The sequence below is a fragment of the Engraulis encrasicolus genome, chromosome 1 (assembly GCF_034702125.1).
Source record: "Engraulis encrasicolus isolate BLACKSEA-1 chromosome 1, IST_EnEncr_1.0, whole genome shotgun sequence".
Taxonomy (NCBI): Eukaryota; Metazoa; Chordata; class Actinopteri; order Clupeiformes; family Engraulidae; genus Engraulis; species Engraulis encrasicolus.
In genome coordinates this window covers 49884180-49905906 of record NC_085857.1, presented here as the reverse complement: position 1 = coordinate 49905906, position 21727 = coordinate 49884180, and the positions used below count along the sequence as shown (strand labels likewise).

Here is a 21727-nt window from a genome sequence, read left to right as displayed (position 1 = left end):
AGCACCTACTTTTTGTAGTATACACAATGTGAAGAAAAGCAGAACAGAGTTCTTTGTCTGTTGGTTCACAATTTGGTTCACTAACAGATGATTGAGTTTGGTTCACTTATAGGGGACTCAACAAAAATGGCTGCTCATGTTGCCAAAACATTTGAAAATTGGGGAGGCATGTTTTTCATAACTCTCAAGGGAGTTAAACATTAACTCTCTAGCTCTCTTAGCTGAACAACTCTGATCCAGAGGAGTCAAATAACATTTTGTGTTGCTGCAACTCTTGATGTTCATATTTTGGCTGAACACCAGTCTAACTCTGATCAATCGAACTCTGGTAAATTTGCTGTGTACATATGTGTACACCAGTGAAAAATAAAGTCATGTACCGTTTCTTGACTACTTCATCTTCACTTAACTGTATTTTCCAATATTTTCTTTTCAGTGAACAGTTCAGTATTTTCTACATATTGACACCAGTGAAAAATAAAGTTATGTACCGTTTCTTGACTACTTCATCTCACTTAACGGTATTTTCCAATATCTCCGTTTACAGAGAACAGTCCAGTATTTTCTACATATGACACCTGTCAAAAATAAAGTTATGTAGCGCTTTTTGACTAAATAGTGGCTTGCCATATTTAGTACAGAGATAAACTGTTTTACATTTTACGGTCACTGACTGTTGCAATTTGACAGTTTTTTGCCGTAATTTCAACAGGCATTTTTTACAGTGTGGACACGGAATTGTTTGAAGTGCTTTCTAGGCCTATAGGCTATTTCCACAGTCTTGTGCTTTCTCAGGATTTTTCTCATTTCAAATATTTTGTCTAAAAAAAACATTTCTTACTGACAGGTTAGGGTTAGGGATTGTTTTGGTCTGGGCACAGTTAGTTTTCTTTCATTCATTATATGAGTTTGATAGCCTAGCAACCAACTGGAAAAGGTATTTCTCAAAAATATGTCTTTAATGACAGGTTAAGGTTAGGGAATGTTTTGGTCAGGGCACAACTTAAATTGCTACAGCATTATTTTGTTTAGGATTAGCATTTGGTATGTATTTTCTAATGATAGAGTTAACACAGTGCTGTGGTAATAGCCTATAGAAAGCACTTCCGTGTGCTTTGGAGATCAGGCTGATGAGAAGGAGAATACTGGGCGGCAAAACTGCTGGCTCTCACCCCACGCTATATGCTGTGATGGTCTCCATTCATCTGGTGTCCGTGGAGCTCTTGTGGTCTTCACTCAGTAGTGCAAGGCTTCCTCTGTCGGCACACACACACAGGCTGAGAGAGAGCGTGAGAGAGAACGAGAAAGAGTGAGAGACATGGACACACAACACCCTATACTGGCGCTGAATGTCTTTCAGTACTCTTCCAAGGGGATCCTTGCAATGGCCATATTCCAGTCAGTACGTACAATCTATTATGGAGAGATGCTCCTCCAGGACTGTCTCTGTCCTGTTTTACCCCTGAGCCTCCAGTCTGTGGATCCACACGTACAAAAAATGGGTTTTATCAAGTTTCTATGTAGGCTAAGAGATACTTAAAGGGACACTCTGTGAGATTTTTAAATGTTTATTTCCAGAATACATGCTACCCATTCACTAATGTCACCTTTTTCATGAATACTTACCACCACCATCAAAAGTATTCATTATGACTGGAAAAATTGCACTTTTCATACATGAAAAGGGGGATCTTCTCCATGGTCCGCCATTTTGAATTTCCAGAAATAGCCATTTTTAGCTGCAAAAATGACTGTGCTTGGACCATACTAGAAAATATGTGTTTATTACTTAGTAAACTTTCATGTAAACATCAAATTTGGCAATAGGCAGCCCAGTTTCAATGAGCACCATAGTTGCAGTAGCCTTTTTGACCATTTCCTGCACAGTGTCCCTTTAACTTTCATAAAATAGAACAAGAACAAGCTAAGCTAATGACCTTGACATTCAATATTAACTGCAGAGCCTAAACTGACCTACAGTATGGCTAACATTTAGGCAACATTCTAACATGTTCAGAAAATCGTTTTTGCTATTGTTACAACATTTACTTTTACACTGTTTCATCAATCAATGTATCATCAATTACAACAAAGTCTAACAACATTAATAGATGAATACATACAAGTGTCTCTGATGTGGCAAATCAGTCAGTATCAGCTCTTCTCACAGCATGTTAACACCAGGTGTGCGTTCCAATATGCGACCTTGCTTACGCCACTGCTTGTGGCCTCGTACTAGGAAGTAATATGTCATGATGATATCACTGACAACAGCATTATATTTCAATATCTTTTTTCAAAAGCTCAATTGTTACGACTTTTTCTCATTTGCAATTGGGATAGTGAATGAAAAACAGTCCCCCAAAAGTTGTTGTAGCCAGGCTGATAGCTGGGAAACTTTATTGCTGTGACATTTCTAGTCAAACGTAAGTCAGTCAGTAACGTGACACGTAATTGGCTGAGTAAACTGGCGGCGGAAATAACTCAATTTTGGAAACTGGAAAAATGGTTAAATTTTGGCTGAATTCACTAGCCTAGCATTTCCCATTGAAATGACTGAAGGTGAAACTTATTCACTCTCTCCAGTTCTTATAGTACCTCAATGAAGCACACCATTCCGCGAGTGGATCACTGTAATAAACATTGGCTTCAACTATGGCACTACACACTACACTATGGCAACAGCAAGTCAATAACAGGCCCCGTGTCTTAGTGGGTTAAAGGGACAGTTTGGTCAATTTCAACATGCAGTTGTAATGCTCACACTACCCTGGACTTGTCAGTGCCTGAGAATTTTTTTTCTTCTTCTTCAGCCGTTTCCGAGATCCTGGTCATTGTAATGGGGGCAGCTCTTTGTTTACATTTCAAAAAACATTTTTATTTATTCCCAAAAACATCCAAAAGGTTATAAAACATCAGCAGACAACTAGCAAACAGCAGTACCTTTTGGGAAAATATTTGGAGTTGGCCTATGTTTCATTTTTTAAAAATGTAAACAAACGCTGCCCCCATTAGAATTGCTCATATCTCGGAAAGGGCTGAGCGGAAAAATGTGGCATCACCAGGTACTGACAAGTCAAGGGTAGCGTGAGCAATACAACTGCATGTTGAAATTGACCAAACTGTCCCTTTAAGGGCCATTCCAAAGTAGCGTTGCAACTAGTCAGGTCAAGAGCAATGCAAGTACTTTCTGAGTTATGGGAACTCCTCCCACTTTGTCAGTAAGCAAACAACCATAAGCAAACCAAGGGAAGCGGGTCAACCATGTCGTTTAGGAAATGTTAATTGTTATGCTCTAGGTCAGACCAAGTCTCGAAGAGATTTGAACGTTGATGAGTTGAACATCGATGATAATCAGGCTAATTCCAATCAGCAACATATAGGTCAGTGATTTTCAACCTATGGGCCGGGGCCCACTGATGGGCCCTGAAGGTATTCCAAGTGGGCCTTGAAGTAATTTTCTACAAATTATAATCATATTGTGGTGTGTGTTGCTATTGATTTATTTGAGTTTTATTCTTTATTGGGTCAGAAGTGGGCCCTGAACATTTGTGACAATTTTGAGTGGGCCCCACGTTGGAAAAGGTTGGGAACCCCTGATCTAGGTCTTCCTTTGGGTTCTTGTTTTTTTAGGGACTGTGAGGCTGGTGAGTGGAGCGAATCGATGTTCTGGAAGAGTGGAGGTATATCATGAAGGAGTGTGGGGGACAGTGTGTGATGATGGGTGGGATGTAACTGATGCTGCAGTGGTGTGCAGAGAGGTGGGCTGTGGGAATGCCACAAAAGCTCTGACACGGGCTCACTTTGGAGAGGGATCAGGAACAATCTGGATGGATGATGTGAACTGTGCGGGATCTGAGTCTACACTGAAGAACTGTAACCATAGAGGATGGGGAAGCCATAACTGTGGACACCATGAGGATGCTGGAGTTAAATGTTCAGGTAAGAAACATAAGTTCCATTTTATAATTTGTACTCTGTCTCCCAGAGGCAGCAAGACTAAGCACCTCTCTTGCAGCCTTCAAGAAACAACTAAAGACATTCCTCTTTCGAGAGAATCTACTAGACTAATGATTGAACTGGCCTTGCCCCAGGGCAGAATCCTGACATGATGTTTAGTTTAGTTTAGTTTAGTTTGTGAGTGTGTGTTTGTGTGTGTGTGTTCTCGTTATTTCCTCTTTATTATAAAAAAAAAAAACTAACCCCTCTTTGTAATTGCACTTGTTGTTCTGTATATCTCCTGTGCACTTTGTATTTGCTTGTGATGTTGGCTTGATTATGTCCTCTTCTGAAAGTCGCTTTGGTTATAAAGCGTCTGCCAAATGCAATGTAATGTAATGTAATGTAATGTTTCATTGTTGGGTTTTGCTAATTAATTTTATTGTGATTTCTAAACTTCCAACTATACTAAGATTAGCCAAAATGTTCTCTAGCCCCATAATGCACACCATTCCATGAGTGGAACACTATAATAGTCATTGAAAAGCCTCAACTATATAGTACTACACTACTATGGCATTACACAGAGCCATAGTAATTCATTGTGACATGGTCATTGCCATTCTGGTAACAGCAAATGAATAACAGGGCTCGAGTCTCAATGGTTTAAGAGCAATTCCAATCAGCAACATCTATGTCTTCCTTTGTTTTGTTTTTTTAGGGACTGTGAGACTGATTAATGGCCCCACTGCGTGTTCTGGAAGAGTGGAGGTATATCATGAAGGAGTGTGGGGGACAGTGTGTGATGATGGGTGGGATGTAACTGATGCTGCAGTGGTGTGCAGAGAGGTGGGCTGTGGGGATGCCATTAAAGCTCTGACACGGGCTCACTTTGGAGAGGGATCAGGAACAATCTGGATGGATGATGTGAACTGTACGGGATCTGAGTCTACACTGAAGAACTGTAACCAAAGAGGATGGGGAAACCATAACTGTGGACACAATGAGGATGCAGGAGTTAATTGTTCTGGTAAGTAAGCATTTCTTATAGATGTGGTTTTCATACATGAATCCCTGCACCACGGTCCATGAAGATGTTTCATGAATCTCTGTTTACGGGTCATTCCATGCCAAATCTCCGAATCATCCCGCATGACCATCTCAGATTTGGCAGGAAAAAATCAAGGAGGTTCACAAATGTCTCAATAGGAAAGGTGCAAAATTATAGCTCTCAACTCTTCATAGTTTTGTCATTACCCCCCTGACTCGTTTTGAACAGAGTTCTCAGAGAGCCCACTTTCAGATTGACATATCTAAAAAACTACTTTAAGTAGGTCCTTACAAATTTCAAGGGGTAACATTGGAACATGTACTTTTGAAATGTGGATTTTTACACATCCTCTTGTCATTTACGACCGTTTTCTGGGGGCTTAAAGTTGCTTAAAAAATTCTCACCTTTGAATTTGTGGGCATCTTTTAAGGACTGTGGTAAGCGAAGTTTTAAAGACAGAGGTTTGATATGGACAATGTATGTCCCCAACCATACTGTGCATGTTGTGTTGAAAGACTGATCCTCTGCGATGAAGTTTATAAGATATGAAGTCTTTAAAATGGAAAAACTGAAACTTGGTGCCATCTTTGCCATGTTATAAAAAAAAGTCACAACTCACCACCATAGTATCAACAGTTTTGGAAAGATTAGATGTCTGTTCGTAACATATCCAAAAACCGGGATGGTATTCTGCCTCATTTGGTCACAACGATTTTTTAAAAACCCACTGTTGTGTGACTTCCACAGCTCCTATGAAAAACTGATATTGGGGGACAACTTTGCCATGTTATACCAAAACAATGACAGCAATCACCACAATGAACTGAACAGTTTTGGAAAGATAGGATGTCTGTTTGTAACATATCGTCGGCTTGCTATCAAAACCGCATTTTCCGAATTTGGTCGAAATGAGATTTTTACATAAACTTACTCCCCTACCACAGCTGCATCACCCTGTCTTTCCGCCAGGGTTATTGATCAATCACAAAAGTCACCAGAGTCAAAAATCTGTATGTATAAAGTCGCACACTGGCTATGAGAAAATGAATGACCAGGGACGTAGCTATAGGGAGGACAAGGAGGGCATTTGCCTGTAGGCCTAGGGCCCTCCTGCAGGTGGCAGGGGTAGGGGCCCTATTATGACCTTGGCAGATGGTATGGGAGCCCTATCTATTCCTCCTGGGGCCCTGTGCACAATTGTTCTGCCAATGTGAATGACTTGGGTAACTTGACTTAGCCATTTTTGATGCAAGTAACTTGACATGGGCAAGAAGAAGCAGTTTATTTACATCTGCTAAGAGTTTGTTTTCCTCTCTCTCTTCAAAGACAATGGCCATGTGTCAAAACATCATCCTTAGACATCAGTGTCTAAGATAATCTTATTATCACACAATGGTTGTAGCCTTAAAATTAGGCTATACGAAACAAATTGAGCAATTATGAACCAGGTGCTTTATTTGATGTAGTTAGAGGTTTGTAGAAGGCTGCTGCAGCATATAACTTCCCTTGACAATCTTTTATTTCATATGTTTATCATATGTCTCATAATATAGACATTAAAGACTTTTGGATTGATGCCACTTGTACATTACATTGTTTTACATTCAGTGATATGTCATACTTCAATGTGTAATGAATCCAGCAATGGTTCTATACCATGTTCTGAAAGCCACGGTCATGGTGTTGAAGTGGGCGGGCCACACTTCTATGACCAGGTTACCTCAGTCATGAGCAAAGTTGGAGGGTGGGGCAGTTCTATGGGCATGGAGAGGAGCAGTAGTTAACCAAAGATGATAAACAAGGAGGAGATAGTTCGAGAGGAAGTACAAGGACCAAAGAAGTACCCCACCCCTTCATCCTCCTCCATGACTGATGGACCCTCAACATGGAGATTGGACGCCACTGCAATGCTTTCTCGGTGTGGCACTGCAAGATGGATCTGTCCTGACATGAGCTATGAATGTAATACCATTATGAAAATTGCTCTGGCACAATGGCAGTATCTCAGAGGGCTTTACTTTGGATGAGAAGGTAAATAATGTTATCATTGAAAACTAACTCGACTGAAAGAAGTAGAAAGTAAAAGAAAAATGTGAAAATGTGTTGGTAGATATGAGATTTACCAGCATGCTAGACTACAAGGTCTACAAAAATATTTCAATCATTCACCATTTCCAGGATTAAAGTTTGGAATAAAAATAAAAAGAATAGTATAACTATCAAAATAATGTGCAGTGCATTGTTCTTGTTTTGCTGCATCAAATAAATTATTTTAAAGTGTTTTGTTTTCCTCAGAAGGTGTTTCATGTTTGACTTGCAGCTTCACTCAAAATAAATAAAGAAAATAAATTAACATCTTAGACAGGTACTGTTTGTAATGGCCCAATGACACAGACAGGATGACAGGATGATGCAGAAGTGATAGGGGAATAAAGTTCTGCGAAAACCTCCCTTTGACCCAAAATTATTAGGGGGGACTCACAATTGCACTTTGCCCAGTGTCTCAGATTTCCTAGAACCGCCACTGGTGTTTGGCGCCCCCTAGGAAATGTAGTTTTCCCCTGTTTTCCGAAAACCCCAAAATCGGACTTAGGCGGTTTTGGTAGCAAGCCGGCGATATAACATGTCAACATCATCAGTTTTGGGCAAAAACATCTGGCGCCTAGAGGGTTAATGTGTAAAATATAGGCTAGCATAATTTGAAAAAGTCTACCTGGGACAGTAACCCCTTGATTCAGTCTCTTAGAAGTAGACTAGTCTATTTGAAATTGTCATTCTACCCCATCCAAATCAATCTGTCAATCAATTCCTGACCTCACCTGAGTGCTAAGGGCTGTCATGCAATGATTGAATGACTGCATGCACCTGCCAAATGCCTCATCACTGGGGTCACATGGTTCACTTGAACATGTATTTAAACCGGGACTGTTGCATTGTACTGCTCACTGGTTACTAGCTAGCTTGCTGGCTGGTTGTAAGGCCGGCCGGCCGTCGACTCTATAAGGCTGGCCGGCCGTCGACTCACCTGAGTATAATCAATCAGTTGTCAGATTGTAACTCTATACAGTGTGTAATGGCAATTTAACTCTATTTGGTGTTATCAGGGAGGGAATAACTAACTCTGCTTGGAGTTACTGCAACTCTCTCAGTATCAACACGTTGGGGAGTGTTCTACCAACACTCCACAGATTGGGACAATATAAACACTTTCATAGTGTTAACATTAACACTCTCATAGTTAATTCTAACTCTCTGGAAATTGCTGTGTATTGGGTGCTGTTGTTTAAGGTTCTCTTATCCATTTGTTGGGATGTTTTCATTGTGGGTGTGTCTGTGTCACTGTTTATAGCTGTGTGCGTATGTGTGTGTACTGATTCACCACCATTCTTTGCTCACTCCAGCCCCTGTTAGGCTGTCTGGCGGCCGCACCAACTGTTCTGGATGGGTGGAGGTCTACCACGTAGACCAGTGGGCCAGTGTGTGTGATGATGGCTGGGACATGAACGATGCTGCGGTGGTGTGCAGACAGCTGGGGTGCGGTGACGCTCTTTGTGCCCCTGAGAGCTCCCACTTTGGCACTGTCAGAGGAAGCACTGATGACAGGATGACTGATGTATCATGCTCAGGAACCGAAGGCTTCCTCACTGACTGCTCCCATGCCATCAGGCAACAGATACCGTGTGAAACTGCGGGCGTAGTGTGCACAGGTTTGTGAGTCCTACTGCTGCATTTCAAAGTCATTTTAATTTAACCATTGCATTTGTCTATGCACATTATATTTTCTCCACCTTTAATTTTAAATATCAGGCTCTGTCTCTCTCCCCCCTCTGTAATCCTAAATGTATGCCGATTGTAATTTTGTGATATTTTACATTCTATGAAGTTATAAAAGGATTAGGGTTTTCACAGAAGCAGTGGGAATCTTAATTCAACTCCAATGACACATTTCAACTTGTTTTGACCTGTTGAAGTTATTAATTACCTAAGAAACTTAGCTTCGGTCCTGTAAGCAGTGTGGCGATCCAACAGGCTTTCCAACTTAACCCGCTGTGGAAACTCTCCCTGGTGGCACCGGAGGGATTTTGATAGAGTAACTGCCGCATTTGAGAGCTTGCAGTTCGGCTGGTCCTGTTATAGTAGTCAAATGTTTTCATGTTTTCGCGAAGTCAAATCTCTGCTTTTCATGAGTAGCCTGATGGTAAATATAGGCTATAGCTTACAATGCCTATAGGCAAAGTCGCCCTTCCATTTATAATTTATTTATTTATCCATCAAGACTTAATTTCCCTCACTGTGACTTAGTTCGCTAAAGAGGAAAGGGCATTCTGTTAGCAGCTGCCTAAACAAACACTGTGTAATGATGTAATGAAACTCAAGACGTTTGTGAGTTCGCTACTAGCTTAAACAACAAAATATTGTGGGAGAAATTCCCTCCCACATGTGAAATATTTAAACAAATTCATTATGACCAGAGTTGTATTATAATGGTAGATTAAGGCTATAGGTTAAATGTCATCAACTCTTTTCATAAGTGGGAATTTCTCAGATGAGTTTCAATGAACAGCATTTATAATGAACATAACTGTCCCCAGCATGCAACAATAACCAACCATCGGGTTGGTGTGGAGACCCAATTAAAGCAATTCTCCACCATTTCTTGAAACAAATTCTTTTAACTCCTTCCCTTGAGTTAAATAACTGACTTTTACCTTTCTGCTCTTTCTGTACTCTGTAGCTGTTCTCTGTGTCTGGCAATGCTAATTCTATATCCATATTGTATTATTGAATCAAGTTGGACAAGCTAGCAGCTAGCCAGTCCCATACTAATCAATGATAATTGCTAGCTTGGAATTAGAAATAATATCACTAGACTAAAAGGACAGCTGGAAAGGCAGGACAAATGTACAATGTAATTATGTAACTAAAGGGAAAGTGTAAACTCATCTAATATCCAGAAATGGATAATCGCTTCACATCTTTTTTTGCAGGAGCTAGCATGCAAACTGAGATTACCCTCACACCCCCTGAGTCAACAGTCTCAGCAGGTGACAGCATTGAATTTAGATGCAGTACATCATCAGACACCTGCTCCTCAACAGACTTCAAGTTGTCAAGGAATGGGGAAGCGATGATGACTACATCAGCCACTGACTACCAGAGAAATGTGACCTTTGCCTTACTTTCTCTGGACACTTCTAGCCAGGGAAATTACTCATGTGGCTATTCCCCCAACTTCACTGAGAGTGTGCCAGTCACTCTCACTGTTGGTAAGATATACTTGAGTATTGTATTACGTAATTAAATAATGCCATGTGTTGACTTCTTTGATGGATTTCTTTTTTTAACACTCAAAAATAGCATGATTCCTTATCAAGCAAATGAACCAATATCAAGGGCGTAGGTTTGGCTTGAGCTTTGGTAGGGACAACTTCAACCAAAAAAAAACAAAAAGAAATTGCATAGATTCTTTATCTAGATTAATCTGACTGGTATTATAAAATTAATCTAGGCTCATTCAATATAGGCCTATGCGCCCTACCGAAATAATGACTAGGGCCTATAAGTAAGGAAGACTGTTTCTTAAACCAGGTGGCACATTAGACCAGGGCTCATATCCTTTTCCCAAAATGAACAGTGCTATACAGTAAGTGGTAGGCCTACATGTTCAACAGAGATAATTCTATTTAACATTTATTTAAACAAAATTGCTTCAACGACTAAGCATTTCTAATGGGTCTGGACAACATAACAATGGGGAGAGAGATAGTGAGAGAGAGAGACAGAGAGACAGAGAGAGAGAGAATATCTGTATCTGACTTTAAAAGGGTAGCGGCTCCTTTAAAGACGTAGGCCAGGCTACTCTTGGGCTACTTTCTGTAAAAGCAGTCAACAAGCTCCATCAAGACCGAGCCCCTTTGTCCTGGGAGAATAAACGACCCTTTTTTGCCTGACAATATCTAAAACCTGACTTTTATTCTTAGAATGTCAGAGGAATCACAACTTGAAATTAATTTCTTTTGCCAAACTTTTTACAACATGCGGCACACGCGGCACGCGGCAACCGAAATGAGCAAGCATAAATCGCATTGAGCTATCGAGTAGTTTGACAGTCGGAATGTTTTGCAATTATGGCATGCATTATGTGAGGTGTGTGGATAGCCAACAGGCTACAGCAACTAATTCAAACGGCAGCATCTCCAGCATCCAGACTCTCTCATTCATTCATTCCCATGTTTATTTGCATCTGCCAGGGCTTAATCGATGGCTACAACGTCAAAACTTACACTCAAAAGGGAGGGTAGGAGGATAACGCTTATCTTACCTAAACACCGAACGATGCAACACATGCATAGATGAAATCTTATGGGGCCGTAGGTTTACTGTTGAGGTAGCATAACTTCTTATGCCAGTCGTCCTTTTCTTTTTGGTATCTCTGAGGCTCATAAATGTCAAATTCAGAAGGAAACATTCATGCCGTTTGAGTTTAATTCCAATACAAGACAGATGCGTTCACTTTTCAGCACCACCAGCATGGACCACTGCAGCTTCCGCCTGGCCGCCTGTTGCAGCCAATAGCGGCATGGGTCATCATAGCTCACTAACTAGCCAATTTAAAATGTTTTTTAAGTGAATGCTACCACTGCATAGTATATCGAAATATTAAACTAATCAATGTAGATTTTCGTTCAGTTAGTTCTTTTTTTTTAATTAATATGTCAAAAATTGGTCGGGACTATTTTATAGCCCTTGAATATTGGTTGTGACATGTCACGACCGTCCCTACCCAAATCTACGCCCATGAACCAATATATCTCCAAAAGAGGTCCAGCTGCTTACGAAAAAAATGAAACAATGTTATAATGAAATAAAACTCAGTAACACATAATAAGTGACATAATGTGTAGTGTCTTTGACTGTTTTTTGCTCCAAGTTTCTCTAGCAAAGCCAGTTCTCACCCTTGAAACGGACACACCAACCTGGGGTCAGCCGGTCCAGATGACCTGTACCATTTCCACTGAACACCTGGGTGGGACGTTCACCTTACAGCAGCTGTCTGGGTCGTACAGAGCGGAAAAGCAGGGCTCAACACCTACTGTTGATTTCACCATCCCTCAGGCTTACAATAGCCACTCAGGATCCTACTACTGCCAGTATGAGACAAGAGTAAATGATCGTCTCTTCAACTCCACTCTCAGCAATCTTCTGAATTTCTCAGTAACGGGTGAGATTTCAATTCCATTCCAAAGTGAAACTATGCAAGTTTCAGAATTAAAGGATAACTTCTGCCAATTCCGAGATGCAGTTGTAATGCTCATACTACCCTGGACTTTTCAGTACCTGAGAAATATATTTTTTCCCCTTCAGCCTTTTATGAGTAAGTTTACATTAAAAATAAAAAAAACATCTTGATTTCTACCAGTAGCTGCCGGTGGCTGGGAAAACAGGCAGGGCAGAATTTATTGGTACAAGTCCATAATAATTAAATCAATGCCGTATCATTTACGAGTTGCGTTGCAGCAAGCCAGGAAAGCGTTTACCCAGTGTTAGGTGTGTTAGTAAAACTCCACCTCCCGTGATACACTGCGCTTATCAGGCATGCGTAGTCTGTCTATGTTCAACTTCTGTTCTGTTAGCTGTTCTCCACGCAGCTACTGTTCTCTTGACAAGCAACACGAGAAGAATATATCTCCACGCAACCTGATCGCACGAACAATATGGAAAATTATAGCGCAGCATCATAGCCTTAGCCAAGACAGAGCAAAACTCTGTGTGCAGCAAACATACTCGTTTGAAATGTAGAAGCATTTTTGTAAACCAACATGAGAAATAAACTGTCCTCAGGTAGTCTACTACAGAACACGATGACAAGTCAAGTGGTCTCGCCTCCGTTCGTATATTACACTGACAAAATGCAACCAAATCCACAAGCCCTCAACAATAGCCTTCAATTCCCAGATAGCAGATATTTTGGCTTTGTTTTGGCAGATATCTGCAATTTATGGCTTCCTTTTGGCAAGCCATAAGCTTTTGGCAAAATTTTGGCATGGTTATGGTTGACCTGGGCGCCAGTGAATTGGGGCGTTCCTCTGGAAAGCAAAAAAACCAAAGATTTGGCTAAAATATGGGTTGTTTATGGCTTCCCACAACACATTAAAACGCGCGGACTGTGAATGAATGAGTTATGGCCAGGTTATGGCATGTGTCAGGTTAATCTGAACCTCGGGTGGAGAGCGGGACAGCAACGTTCTACATTGGTGCGCTTACGGCAATCCAAAAGACTGCCAAAATCAACTGTCAAGAGAAACTCGTGCTTGCCTCACTTCAGTTTCCCCAGCGCCAGTGTGTGTCAGACTTCAGTTTATGCAGGTAAGTGCAGTTGACACGTTTTTATATTAAATACAACCGCCGATGACTTAAGAGATGAGGCATTTTGTGTTATCGGTTTTCATGTTGATTTCATAGGTCTGTGACCGTCGGTTTCCGTGTTATGCGCTGAAACGTCCATACCCTTTTAACAAGAGCTAAAACACAAACGTCTGTGACACACAACTGTGACATTTAACCTTAGTTGCTACCCTCAAACTCAGTAACGGTTGATTAAATGTTGTTCTGTGGTTGAAATTCACTTTCAGATATCAGTGCCAAGGGAATTTCAATCAAAGAACAACAACACTAGCAATCCCAGCTAACTGGCCGACGACAGCTAGCAAAAGCCGGGAGCTAGCTAACTCAGGCATGGAGCATCTTCTACCTATTGGCACAAAGCAGAGCACTATCTAGCAATATCTGTCTGTCACGGAAAGTGTTGGACTCACTGTAATTCTAGCCTACTACTGAAGCAATCGAGTGAATCTGCTTTTTTCTACATTGTCTTTTCAGATGTGCTGCTGCTGAAGGCAGTCACCCGGTGGAGGAACTTGTTTTTTGACAGGCATACTACAGGTTGGTTCCACAATTTATTAACCTCTCTCTGGTCTAATCTTCGTTCGTTGTGAAAGTCCTTGCTTTTAATGTAACTGCTTTTAAGTATACGTCTGTTTTGGGTAATGCAATGGTCGGTTTGTGTTTAAGCGCTGGCTATTTAACATGATCAGTTGTTAAGGCAGTGTGTATTGTTCAGCTATCAACAACAGGGGGTAAACCGTATACAGAAATGTGGCCCATGTAGGCCTATGTAATCTTGCTCTAACATTAGGCCGTAGGGTGACAGCCCTTTTCGTTCAACCTCGCTCCACAGCTTCCGAACAGCAGGTCCCTTAGATGATGAAACGACCAAAGCTATGTTCAACTTACCGTGAAATGTCCGCTTCATGTAATCGTGCACGTATACTTAAACGGTGACATTTTAGTAAGAAATCTTACCCTCTGTAGGGAATGACGATTTTTACGTCACTGGACACCATGTGACCGTTTTAAACCAATCACGTAGCCGATTTACGGCGAAAAAGTGGCAAGCCGTTTGAAAAACTGAAAATAATGACAAGCCGTCTGTCTGACCTACCTATAAGAATCTCCCAAAATACCCTTTTGAAGAGGGTATATAATAACAATTATCAAAAATAATACTCGTGCCAACATTTCTGGATTGGGACAAATTCTAAATAAATAATAAATAATGCTTTATTTACTGAACAAAGCATAATTATGCTACTGACATTTCATACTGTGGATTTGAGCAATTAATGGAAACAATTGCAATAAGTAGGCTATAGATAACCCAGACTATTGATAACCCTCTAAGTGATTGTAACTCCAAACAGTGCTTTGTTTATAGCACCAACAACTATTGTGCAAGTGGATGATAAGGTTACCTTTTCATGTTCACATATAATAACAATTATCAAAAATAATACTCATGCATATATCTCTGGATTGGGATAAGTTCTAAATAAATCATAAACAGTGCTTTATTTACAGCACAAGGCACAATTTTGCAATTGACATTTCATACTGTGGTTTTGAGCAATTAATGGAAACAATTACAATAAGTAGGCTATAGATAACCCAGGCTATTGATAACCCTCTAAGTGATTGTAACAGTGCTTTGTTTATAGCACCAACAACTATTATGCAAGTGGATGATAAGGTTACCTTTTCATATTCACATTAATACATCATGGAAATAATCTAATGATCAATGATAAGGACCATTCAGGTATTCATGTATTCACTAATAACTATACAACAAATAAAAAAATCAAAACAAGTGGCATACACATGAACCGGCATTTTCATGAACTGTGTGAAAGCATCCAGGTACACATCTTTTGCGCATGCCACAGCAAATGACTTCAGTGAGATTGAAGTTTACTGCAGTTGGGGGCCATGGGAATGACATGCCAGGACTGTGACTAAGCAGCCTCTTCAAAAGCAAAGCTGCTGTGTAAAGTGTCCGTGTCTCCTCTGCTGTGGTTGGTTGCTTTGACTTCCTCCTTTCTGTGTCGCTGTCTGTCTGGCTCATTTCGCTGGACTGAGTCGTCTCCGCACCTGATGGTAACAAGTCCAAGACTGCATTCGTCGACAAGTTCTCAGCAAAAACCAGTTCAGATGTGTTGCGTTTGGCGGGGGTGTGGAACACTAGCTGAGGAAAATCACGACTGAGCCTCTTCTTCAATATATCCTGTCTGTAAACACAAATCAACAAAAAAAGAGGCATATCAGTACAAGCATAGTGGGGCTTCATGTAGTCGCTGATATGCAATAGCCACCCTCACACATTAACTCGGAGTGAATAAATAATATTGGTGGAGTTTACTTGCTATGCAACAGATATAATACCAAGTATTCCCAAGGGAAGCACATACTGTAACGAACATCACACTATCAAGAATACTGCCATCCTCCTTATTTCAAAATATTACAAGTACAGTATGTGCAGATGACAAGCAGAGTGTTAGAGAATAATTTCAGTCAATTTCAACATGCAGTTGTAATGCTCACACTACCCTGGATGTGTCAGTACTAGAGATTTTTTTTTCTTCTTCTTCAGCCTTTTCCGAGATTCTGGTCATTGTAATGAGGGCAGCGCTTTGTTTACATTTCAAAAAACATTTTTATTTATTCCCAAAAACATCCAAAAGGTTATACAACATCAGCCGACAACTAGCAAACAGCGACACCCTTTAAATATTTGGAGTAGGCCTATGTTGTAAACAATGTAAACAAATGCTGCCCCCATTAGAATAGCTCATATCTCGGAAAGGGCTGAGCCGAAAAATGTTGGCTCATCCTCAGCACCTCTTGGTTGATCAGTAGCCTTTAGCGGATTACCCTCTCGCAGAATAACTTGTAGCTCAGATCAAATGTTGGCCCAATCCTTACAAAAATATAGAAGAAGATGTGTGTTGTGAGAGCTTTCTTTGTGAGATCCATGTTGTGAGAACAAACTGTCTCAATCATATGACACACATTGTACTGTGTTTCTATATAAAATTAAAATTGACTTACTGTTCTTTCTCTGCTCTGACAGACTCACTCAAAAACCTTGTGTACTCTCTGTAGCAACTTCTGTGGTACTGCACCTCCAGAGCCACACAGTCTCTGTCCTTGATGTGAATGAGGATGCTCTTGGCTTCCTTTACTTCAGCTGCTTCCTGCAACTTGCCTTGTACAAAAGAAAAGAAAAAAGAATGAATAAATAGACAGGCAAACAATTAGACATTTTTCCTGGTGGAGTGGTATTGTAAAAAAAAAAAATGGCGATGGGTGTTGCACCCCCCAAAAAAGCATTCCGTAGCCTCTTACTGCAGTGCAGATGGGGTTGCCAGCGGGCTTATTCACTATTTGCGGAAAACTACATCATAACAACATTGCTATGACAGTGCAGAGTAACAGATTAAGACATACATATTAAAATTTTGGTGACAGTAAGGTTATAACATAGGTGCTGTGCTAAGGGGTTAAGCACACAGATGTACAGCACAGCCAGGACACACCTCTTGAGCCTGGTCACTGAGGCTGCCCAGGGACAGAAGCGGAAAAATCCCAAGTGTACAAGTGAGAGAGGGGGGCAGTGGGGGGTAGGGGAATGGCACGGGGGATGGGATGGCAGAAGCAGTGTCTTAACCAGACAGGCCATCAGGCTGAGGAGCCACATTTCTGAACAGATATTCAGAGTCATATCAACATCAGGCATGCTTTGACATCCATATAAACATACCCTATCCTATTTAAGACAAAGTGTGATTCATTTAAACATCTAAAACCTAAAACACTGGGGGTACTATAGGCATGGGGATGTTTTGCAGGCTATTGGAATGTAATTTCACACCCACACACATAACACATTATGCCAATTCACACGTGCATTCATATTAGAATTAGACAAAAAAACAATGATTGTGCAGCAGTGTGGGCTAGATAGTCAGTCAACTTCTACTAACATCTGTGTGTGTGTGTGTGTGTGTGTGTGTGTGTGTGTGTGTGTGTGTGTGTGTGTGTGTGTGTGTGTGTGTGTGTGTGTGTGTGTGTGTGTGTGTGTGTGTGTGTGATTTGGGGGATGGGATGCATTCGCATAGACTGTGTGGTGGGGGTGAGAGTAATCTTACCTGCGGTTAAAGTCTGTGTTTTCGTTCTCTTTGACGTCTGCCACTCGCGACGATAAATTTGCTGTCTTTCTTGCAAATCATGCAGACAGCAGAATGAACGGGGCCAGAGCTCGTGATGGCCAAGCTTGATCTGGATCGCAGTTTCCTGGTCGGAGTGGTGGTCACAGCCGATAAAGCGGAGGTAGCCTGGCTAGTTCGGGGGTCTTGTTGGCCATCTCCCCTCTCTGCCTCTCGCAAGACACGCCGTGTGACTCGTTCAATTTCCCGCTTGTCAATAAACCTCAAGTAGCATGTGGGATGGAGAGCCGCATCCTCGGGAATTTCGTCAAACTCCAACTCAATACATTGCTTAAAATGTTGCTACGTCTCTGCACTCACCCTTCAATTCTAGCCGCTGCCGAAAATTTCGATATGTATTCCACCGTATATTGGTGAAATTCTGTGTTTCTTCATGCTTGACCGAAGATATATGCATGTAACACAACTTGCGTTTCGAAGATGTCTTTTTTTTGGTACATTTTCGGTCGAGATTTCGTCTTCCTCGGTACTAGATGATCGACCAGCTCCTTCGGTAGCTGCTACTTCCGTTTACTCCTCATCTCAGCTGACATAGCAGTTAGCTGATTCGTTCCTTCTGATGACGCTTCAACCGTGGCACCTCTCGAGGCGAAAAGTATTATTACGCCGGCCGAATATCTACATACGCCTCGGAGACAGTAGTTCGTCATTACACGTTGCGAATTTGAATAGCCTTGCAGTGCGGACTATTCCGAACAGAGGTTTTAAATCCTCTATATAAGTCTTTCTTTTTTATGAACTGAATGTCTGTTTGTTCGGAGGCTGTGGAGCGAAGTTCGGTTTCTGAAGCACTTTTCGAGGGTCACCTTCCGGCCTACATTTGTAATACCTCAACACAGAGAGTAGCTTACTAGAGGTGTCAAAGGTAAAAGTAGAAGTGAATTCATGGTGAAATGTAAACATACGCCTGCCCCCAGACCAGGATCTCGGAAATAAGAAATTCAGATATGCCTACTGACAAGTCCTGGGTAGTGGGAGCATTACTAATTGGCAGAAGTTAAGCTCTAACATTATAACGTAGTGACTAGTCTGTTTCACCAGTTATTCTACTGTAGGCACACCCAATGAGATAGATAGCCTACTGCTTTGTTGTTATTGAAAAACCTAAAAGCTAGGTTAAAAAAAAAACTCCAATTTGACCAGTACTCTGATCTTAGAATCAGTGGGCTACTATATAGGCCTACTCAAGTGCAAGTTATATGTTTTGGCAGGGTTTTGTTTGATTGAGTATTGTTTTTTTTCCTATTCTTTTTCTCCCTTTTACTTTTGACAATTCCGTAGATGGTTGTACAATCTACTGTAGCCTACTACTCATGTCATTTAAAATGTATAAAATATGAAATAACATCTACATTCTCTTTTCAGATGCTGTGCTGCGAACAGACACTGCAGTCACCTGTGGGTGGGTTCAATCAAATCTGATCTCAAAAACAGGTACCAAATTTTAATAACACCCCTCCCCCCTCTCCCGTCTATTACTCTATTAATCAAGTGCATTTGTGCCGCCACTTGGCCAGGACACCCTTGTTAAAAGAGATTTTTAATCTCAACAGGTTTATTTTCCTGGTTAAATAAAGGTTAAATAAAAGAAGAAAAAAAAATGTAATGCCACTGTTTTCAAAGTTACTTTTGCATGTAGTAATTCAATTTGGTTTATCTTTTTATTCTTTCCTAGATGTCGCGAATCTGATCTGATCTACCTACCTCTATGTGGCAATAGAGTACCTGCTTTTACTGGCCAGGGGACCAAGATGAAAACAAGAGGCCTGTACCCAGACATCCAAGCACCCATCAAGTCACCCAGTCCTCCACCACCTGCCGTGCAGCTATACCCATCCATCAAATCCAGCCACTTGCCCACCCTAACCAGTCACAGCATTTGGAGGCAATAAAGTATAATGAAATGTATTTAATTGTCTTGGTTTTTTTTTTCTAGATGCATAAATATTCCAGTTTCATTGTTGAAAATCACGCATTTATTAAATGTGCGATTTTCAACAATAAAACAGGAATATTTAGTGATCCCAAATGTAGCCACGATGGGGCCAAATGTCACTTATTTGTCTTATAAGTTTCTCTGTATACCGGTACTTACATTTTAAGTATACAGGGAAACTTATAAGACAAATAAGTGACATTTGGCCCCATTATGGCTACATTTGGGATCAATTATGGGTACATTATGGCAGTATTTAGGGTCATTTATGGCTGTTCTGGGAGAGTTATGGGTACATTATGGCTGAATTATGGGTACATTATGGCAGTATTTAGGCTCATTTATGGCAGTTCTGGGACAGTTATGGGTACTTTATGGCTGCATTTTGGCTGAAGGGTGGGGTCTGGAATTCCTTTTGGGGCCTTTAAGGCTGTACGTGGAAATCCCAAATAGGTTTTGGGTGAACTTTGGTCAATTTATGGCTGGGTTTGGTTGGTTTTGGCATGCCAAATTTGGGCCACTTTTGGCCCGGGGACTCAAACCGAAGCCAGCCAAAAGGCCAAGACACGATTTGGCCCAGAACTCTGCCAAAAACATTTTGCTATCTGGGTTCAGTCTTGTTGTCCCTTTGCTGCAAGTTCAAATGTTCCATAGAACCAAATGCTATCAATATACCTGAAAAGAACATGCCTATTTTTGAAATTAGTAGCCATGGTTAAAACTTAATAGGAAAATTGTGCGTTCAGCCACTGAAGCGAGCTCACTGACAGACTGGCTCCTGTTCTGCACTGCTAGTAGGCAGGACCGTGTGCAGGGTGGGTTGTTGTTTTTTTTAGCTAGTTTTCGGACAGACAATACTGAGCATAAGAAGTCAACAACATTCCAAGCTCAATAAGCTCAGATAATTAATTAAATCACTTCCAGTTTCCCTTTTTTACAAAGACTTCGTTCATAAAACCCCATGCCCAATACAGATTCTCAGAGAACGTCTTCAGCTAGTCTTGGGGGTAAGCTAGCACTAGCAGACACACGGGCGAAGCGACACCTTTGCTTGCGGTCTCAACATTGCGAGCTCACATATTTAATTAAATAACAGCCAGTTACCCATTATGCAAAGACTTCGGTCATAAAAACTTAAACTTTGCAATAGCAAATATACAGTAAAGACTGTACCTACCCCAAACGTGAATCCTGCATAACCAGCCAACACATATCCTTCGTCAAATCCGTCTTGGTTATCTGTTTAATCCAACAATTTTGAAAGGGAAATTTGCGGAAATGAAGTTGATAAAATCCCACAGGTTAGAGATGGGCGGAGTAATATGGTTTTTTGAACTCATGTGTCCTTTGCAAAGCATATTCAGGGCCACCGACCTGTCATTGGTCAGGGCAGATCATACATCTGCCCAGATAGCATCCATAGCTGCGCGCTTATGTTATGATATTATGCTAAGTAGGCTACAATGCTAATTTTGTATAATGCGATCGGGGCGAGGGGCCTGGGCTTAGCTGAGGCAGCAAGACATCTGCCCTGGCCAGTGGCCACAGACCTAACGTTAAACAGCCACACTGGATGCTAATTAGACTTCTCAGCAAAATAAGCAAAATATGAAACCCGTTTCCACTCGCAAAGATCGTCACAAACCACAACATTATATAATAAGATTCCCAGTGTGATAGAGGTTGCAATACATATTTTATCTACAATTTCTGGATGGATCTACTTTTCTCTTTGGATCAAGAATCTTTGGAGGGGCAGTGCTCATCTGCCCTTAATGAACAGCCCGCGCCTGATTTATACCCAATGACATCCAAAAGGGTATGCGACATCAGCAGACAACTAGCAAACAGCGATACCTTTTGGGATACTATTTGGAGTAGGTCTATCGTTTTTAATGTAAACAAAGTCTTCCCCATTAGAATAGCTCAAATCTCGGAAAAGGCTGAGCCGAAAAATTCAGCATCACTGGGTACTGACAAATGAAATATATCAGATAGCTTCCAATTGAATATTGTATTATAATGCCCTTTCGGACCCTCATCAGGTTGTTTGGTAGAGGATTGTTATTGGAGGACAAGTTTGCCGTCCTTTGGTGTTAGACCTCGAACAGGGCGGTACAAGACCAACCCGTGAGTTCAGAATAGTTTCTGTCATTAGGCGGGTTTAGTATGTCA

General features: G+C 41.1%; 1 protein-coding gene and 1 long non-coding RNA gene across 2 annotated transcripts in view; both read left to right on the top strand.

Moving 5' to 3' along the window:
* The window catches only part of LOC134457976 (deleted in malignant brain tumors 1 protein-like), a 38355-nt gene that overhangs the window by 9944 nt on the left and 6684 nt on the right, over positions 1 to 21727 (top strand). Inside the window, exons 2-7 of the mRNA XM_063210032.1 lie at positions 3634 to 3942; positions 4661 to 4973; positions 6633 to 6649; positions 8392 to 8697; positions 9979 to 10257; positions 11922 to 12212. Coding sequence (XP_063066102.1) covers positions 3634 to 3942; positions 4661 to 4973; positions 6633 to 6649; positions 8392 to 8697; positions 9979 to 10257; positions 11922 to 12212 — 1515 coding nt within the window. The remainder of the gene's footprint in view (positions 1 to 3633; positions 3943 to 4660; positions 4974 to 6632; positions 6650 to 8391; positions 8698 to 9978; positions 10258 to 11921; positions 12213 to 21727) is intronic.
* LOC134453997 (uncharacterized) lies at positions 12951 to 18997 on the top strand. The gene is made up of 3 exons (XR_010035776.1): positions 12951 to 13357; positions 13871 to 13933; positions 18982 to 18997. It is a non-coding gene; the product is annotated as an uncharacterized LOC134453997 (long non-coding RNA).